The 6,800-nt window shown below is 33.3% G+C and overlaps 1 protein-coding gene across 1 annotated transcript; it reads left to right on the top strand.

The window, feature by feature from the left end:
• Nucleotides 1–2,955: 2,955 nt before the first annotated feature.
• Nucleotides 2,956–3,877, top strand: LOC139841303 (uncharacterized). The gene is made up of 2 exons (XM_071831527.1): nucleotides 2,956–3,273; nucleotides 3,377–3,877. Exons 1-2 carry the CDS (start codon nucleotides 2,956–2,958, stop codon nucleotides 3,875–3,877), a joined length of 819 nt encoding a protein of 272 aa, XP_071687628.1.
• The last annotated feature ends 2,923 nt before the right edge of the window (nucleotides 3,878–6,800 follow it).

Genomic DNA, 6,800 nt, shown 5'->3' with positions numbered 1-6,800 from the left:
GACTGCAAGTGGTTTTGATACTATTTGGGTAATAGTTGATCGTCTCACCAAATCAGCACACTTCCTGCCAATAAGAGAAGATGACAAGATGGAGAAGTTAGCACGACTGTATTTGAAGGAAGTCGTCTCCAGACATGGAATACCAATCTCTATTATCTCTGATAGGGATGGCAGATTTATTTCAAGATTCTGGCAGACATTACAGCAAGCATTAGGAACTCGTCTAGACATGAGTACTGCCTATCATCCACAAAATGATGGGCAGAGCGAAAGGACGATACAAATGCTTGAAGACATGCTACGAGCATGTGTTATTGATTTCGGAAACAGTTGGGATCGACATCTACCGTTAGCAGAATTTTTCTACAACAACAGCTGCCATTCAAGCATTGAGATGACGCCGTTTGAAACACTTTATGGTAGAAAGTGCAGGTCTCTGATTTGTTGGAGTGAAGTGGGGGATAGGCAGATTACGGGTCCGGAGATAATACAAGAAACTACCGAGAAGATCATCCAAATTCAACAACGGTTGAAAACCGCCCAAAGTCGACAAAAGAGCTACGCCGATATTAAAAGAAAAGATATAGAATTTGAAATTGGAGAGATTGTCATTGATAATGCTAAAAACGAACATATATTTCATAGCATTATTCCCCAAGAAATACAAGCTTTTAGTTGCAATTGTTCTATTTACAAGTGATATTCGTTTAAATATTAAAAGGTGAAGACAAAAGACAGATTCGACGAATTGAAGACGCAAACGACCAAAAAGCTCAAAAGTACAAAATACAATCAATGAGGTTCCAATTATTGAAAACGTCTCAAAATTACAAGAGTACAAGATTCAAAACGCAAAGTACAAGATATTAAATTGTACGCAAGGACGTTCGAAAATCCGGAACCAGGACCAGAGTCAACTCTCAACGCTCGACGCAACGGACTAAAAATTACAAGTCAACTATGCAAATGAATATAATATAATATATAAATAATTCTTAAAAATTATATATATATTATATTATTATTTAAAATCGTCGGCAAACAAAGAGCCAAGGCTGAATGAGCTGTAAAAACGAACTCCGCGACTTGCGGAGTTCGAAGGCTAAAAGAACCGCGACTCGCGGAGCTCCAAAAAATGAAAATGCCTATAAAAGCCAACGCAGTTCGACGAATTTTAATATCAATATATCCATCCATCTATCTATACGTAATTTTTATATTTATAATTTATATTTTAATTTTAATTTTAATTTTAATCCTAATAATAAGGGTATGTTAGCGAATGTTGTAAGGGTGTAAGTCGAAATTCTGTCCGTGTAACGCTACGCTATTTTTAATCATTGTAAGTTATGTTCAACCTTTTTAATTTAATGTCTCGTAGCTAAGTTATTATTATGCTTATTTAAAACGAAGTAATCATGATGTTGGGCTAATTACTAAAATTGGGTAATTGGGCTTTGTACCATAATTGGGGTTTGGACAAAAGAACGACACTTGTGGAAATTAGACTATGGGCTATTAATGGGCTTTATATTTGTTTAACTAAATGATAGTTTGTTAATTTTAATATAAAGATTTACAATTGGGCGTCCCTATAAATAACCATTTACACTCGATCGGACACGATGGGCGGGGTATTTATATGTACGAATAATCGTTCATTTAAACCAGACACGGGAATGGATTAATAGCCACTAGAATTATTAAAACAGGGGTGAAATTATGTACAAGGACACTTGGCATAATTGTTAACAAAGTATTAAAACCTTGGGTTACACTCAGTCGACATCCTGGTGAAATTATTAAACAAAGTATTAAAATCTTGTTACAGTTTAAGTCCCCAATTAGTTGGAATATTTGACTTCGGGTATAAGGATAATTTGACGAGGACACTCGCACTTTATATTTATGACTGATGGACTGTTATGGACAAAAACCAGACGGACATATTAAATAATCCAGGACAAAGGACAATTAACCCATGGGCATAAAACTAAAATCAACACGTCAAACATCATGATTACGGAAGTTTAAATAAGCATAATTCTTTTATTTCATATTTAATTTCCTTTATTTTATATTTAATTACACTTCTAATTATCACATTTTTATTGTTATTGTATTTAATTGCACTTTTAATTATCGTACTTTTTAATTATCGCAAGTTTATTTTATCGCACTTTTATTATTCGCAATTTCATTATTGTTATTTACTTTACGCTTTAAATTAAGTCTTTTATTTATTTAATATTTTACATTTTTTTTAACTGCGACTAAAGTTTTAAAATCGACAAACCGGTCATTAAACGGTAAAAACCCCCCTTTATAATAATAATATTACTTATATATATATTTGTATTTTTAAAAAATTAAACTAATATAGCGTTAAGCTTTGATTAAAAGATTTTCCCTGTGGAACGAACCGGACTTACTAAAAACTACACTACTGTACGATTAGGTACACTGCCTATAAGTGTTGTAGCAAGGTTTAAGTATATCCATTCTCTAAATAAATAAATATCTTGTGTAAAATTGTATCGTATTTAATAGTATTTCCTAGTAAAATTTAAACTATTTCGTACCCCCACGCTACGACATCAGTCATGCTTAAGGTTGCACCTTGGAAAGGCGTTGTTCGATTTGGTAAACGAGGGAAATTAAATCCAAGGTATATTGGACCATTCAAGATTATTGATCGTGTCGGACCAGTAGCTTACCGACTTGAGTTACCTCAACAACTCGCGGCTGTACATAACACTTTCCACGTCTTGAATTTGAAGAAATGTTTTGCTAAAGAAGATCTCACTATTCCGTTAGACGAAATCCAAATCAACGAAAAACTTCAATTCATCGAAGAACCCGTCGAAATAATGGATCGTGAGGTTAAAAGACTTAAACAAAATAAGATCTCCCTTCGTTGATATGAAGGCACACATAGCTAACCTACCGACCCTGATGTCGCCGAAGCCAGGAGAAACACTCTATCTCTATGTAGCAACATCCAAAGAATGCATCAGTACGGTGTTAGTAGTAGAGCGAGAAAGGGTACAGGTCCCAATAAACTTCGTAAGCCGGGTTCTACAAGGTGCGGAAGCCAACTATCCTGAACTCGAAAAGCTCACGCTTGCTCTAGTCCATACAGCAAGGAAACTACGGAGGTACTTTCAAGCTCATCCTATCATTGTGTTAAATAACAAGCAAATTAGGCAGGTACTCATGAAGCCAGAAAAGTCGGGAAGAATGGCCAAATGGGCCATAGAGCTCGGGAACAAGGCATTGATTTCCAAGCTCGTCATTCAATTAAAGCCCAAGTGTTAGCAGACTTCATGGCAAAACAACGGAGACAAACGAAGGGAGTGATTCTACCTTCGCACAGATTATCATTCCGCCTGTTGAAACAAAGGAATGGAAATTGTTCACCGACGGAGCCTCTAGCTCTGATGGCTCAGGGGCAGAGCTCATGTTAATTAACCCAGAAGGGCAAGAGTTTACTTATGCACTGCGCTTCGAATTCAACACAACCAATAACGAAGCAGAGTACGAAGCTCTTCTCGCCGGGCTCCGAATAGCGAAAGAGATGAAAATCGAGCATTTGAAAGCCTTTGTAGATTCCCAACTTGTTGTGAACCATGTCCTAGGTATCTTCGAGGCAAGACAACCTACCATAAAACTCTATCTATCAAAGGTCAGGGAGCTAATGGAAAGCTTCAGAAGCTTCACAATCGAGTATTTGCAAGCCTTTGTAGATTCCCACCTCATTGAGAGTGTTGCATTGACATCCCTAAGCTCTTCCACCTCCTTCTCTAGGCACACGACATCGCCAGATTTCTGCTTCAAACAGGACAGGACGAGGTGGTTATACATAGTAGAACGATAACAATGAGCGGTATAAACATCAATGAGCTTAGAGGTATCCACAAAGGCATCTTTGTAGTGACCCGAACTTTTCCATGTTTATATATATATAATGAAATTGATATTTACATGATTAAGTGTTTCTAACATGTTAAGCAATCAAACTTGTTAAGACTTGATTAATTGAAATAGGTTTCATATAGACAATTGACCACCCAAGTTGACCGGTGATTCACGAACGTTAAAACTTGTAAAAACTATATGATGACATATATATGATTATATATATAGTTAACATGATATTATGATAAGTAAGTATCTCATTAGGTATTTTAACAATGAGTTATATACATAAAATTGTGTTTATTGAATTAAGAAACTCTAAACGATATATATAACGATTATCGTTATAACAACGTCTTACTAATTACATATGAATCATATTAAGATATTGTTACACTATGTTTAATCATGATAAATGATAAGTAAACATGTCATTATGTATATTAACAATGAACTACATATGTAAAAACAAGACTACTAACTTAAGGATTTCAAAACGAGACATATATGTAACGATTATCGTTTTAACGACATTTAAATGTATATATATCATATTAAGATATATTAATATATCATAATATCATGATAATATAATAATTTAACATCTCATTAGATATAATAAACATTGGGTTAACAACATTTAACAAGATCGTTAACTTAAAGGTTTCAAATCAACATTTACATGTAACGACTAACGATGACTTAAAGACTCAGTTAAAATGTATATACATGTAGTATTTTAATATGTATTCATACACTTTTGAAAGACTTCAAGACACTTATCAAAATACTTCTACTTAACAAAAATGCTTACAATTACATCCTCGTTCAGTTTCATCAACAATTCTACTCGTATGCACCCGTATTCGTACTCGTACAATACACAACTTTTAGATGTATGTACTATTGGTATATACACTCTAATGATCAGCTATTAGCAGTCCATGTGAGTCACCTAACACATGTGGGAACCATCATTTTGCAACTAGCATGAAATATCTCATAAAATTACAAAAATATGAGTAATCATTCATGACTTATTTACATGAAAACAAAATTACACATCCTTTATATCTAATCCATATACCAATGACCAAAAACACATACAAACACTTTCATTCTTCAATTTTCTTCATCTAAGTGATCTCTCTCAAGTTCTATCTTCAAGTTCTAAGTGTTCTTCATAAATTCTATAAGTTCTAGTTTCATAAAATCAAGAATACTTCCAAGTTTGCTAGCTTACTTCCAATCTTGTAAAGTGATCATCCAACTTCAAGAAATCTTTCTTATTTATATTAAGATATCTTTCTAATACAAGGTAATACTCATATTAAAACTTTGATTCAATTTCTATAACTATAACAATCTTATTTCGAGTAGAAATCTTACTTGAACTTGTTTTCGTGTCATGATTCTGCTTCAAGAACTTTCAAGCCATCCAAGGATCCTTTGAATCTAGATCTATTTTTCTCATTTCCAGTAGGTTTATCCACAAAACTTAAGGTAGTAATGATGTTCATAACATCATTCGATTCATATATATAAAACTACCTTATTCGAAGGTTTAAACTTGAAATCACTAGTACATAGTTTAGTTAATTCTAAACTTGTTCGCAAACAAAAGTTAATCCTTCTAAATTGACTTTTAAAATCAACTAAACACATGTTATATATCTATATGATATGCTAACTTAATGATTTAAAATCGGACAACACGAAAAACACCGTAAAACCGGATATACGCCGTTGTAGTAACACCGCGGGCTGTTTTGGGTTAGTTAATTAAAAACTATGATAATTTTTGATTTAAAAGTTGTACTTCTGTGAAAATAATTTTTCTTATGAACATGAAACTATATCCAAAAATCATGGTTAAACTCAAAGTGGAAGTATGTTTTCCAAAATGGTCATCTAGACGTCGTTCTTTCGACTGAAATGACTACCTTTACAAAAATGACTTGTAACCTGTAATTCCGACTATAAACTTATACTTTTTCTGTATAGATTCATAAACTTAAGTTCAATATGAAACCATAGCAATTGGATTCACTCAAAACGGATTTAAAACGAAGAAGTTATGGGTAAAACAAGATTGGTTATTTTTGCTTGTTGTAGCTACGTGAAAATTGGTAACAAATCTATATTAATCATATCCTAGCTAACTTATATTGTATTATACATGTATTCTAATATATTATGTAATCTTGGGATACCATAGACACGTATGCAAATGTTTTGACATATCATATCAACCCATCTATATATATTATTTGGAACAACCATAGACATTCTATATGCAGTAATGTTGGAGTTAGCTATACAGGGTTGAGGTTGATTCCAAAAATATATATAGTTTGAGTTGTGATCTAGCCTGAGACGTGTATACATTGGGTCGTGGATTGATTCAAGATAATATATATCGATTTATTTCTGTACATCTAATTATGGACAACTAGTTGTAGGTTACTAACAAAGACAGCTGACTTAATAAACTTAAAACAGTAAAACGTATTAAAAATGTTGTAAATATATTTTGAACATACTTTGATATATATGTACATATTTGTTATAGGTTCGTGAATCTACCAGTGGCCAAGTCTTACTTCCCGACGAAGTAAAAATCTGTGAAAGTGAGTTATAGTCCCACTTTTAAAATCTAATATTTTGGGATGAGAATACATGCAGTTTTATAAATATTTTACGAAATAGACACAAGTAAATGAAACTACATTATATGGGTGAATGATCGAAGCCGAATATGCCCCGTTTGCTTGGTTGCCTAAGAATTAGTAAACCGATCTACTAATTAACGCGAATCCTAAAGATAGATCTATTAGGCCTAACGAACCCCATCCAAAGTACCGGATGCTTTAGTACTTCGA

This window comes from Rutidosis leptorrhynchoides, chromosome 4, assembly GCF_046630445.1.
Source record: "Rutidosis leptorrhynchoides isolate AG116_Rl617_1_P2 chromosome 4, CSIRO_AGI_Rlap_v1, whole genome shotgun sequence".
NCBI classification, from domain to species: Eukaryota; Viridiplantae; Streptophyta; class Magnoliopsida; order Asterales; family Asteraceae; genus Rutidosis; species Rutidosis leptorrhynchoides.
The sequence above is the reverse complement of the archived record's forward strand: the minus strand, read 5'-3'. Positions and strand labels throughout refer to the sequence as shown.

Excerpts from the sequence above, each read along its gene's own strand:
- LOC139841303 (XM_071831527.1), top strand. The coding sequence starts at position 2,956 with ATGTCGCCGAAGCCAGGAGAAACACTCTATCTCTATGTAGCAACATCC. Across the intron at positions 3,274-3,376 it reads CCATAGAGCTCGGGAACAAG|ATTATCATTCCGCCTGTTGA; the intron begins GCATTGATTTCC and ends ACCTTCGCACAG.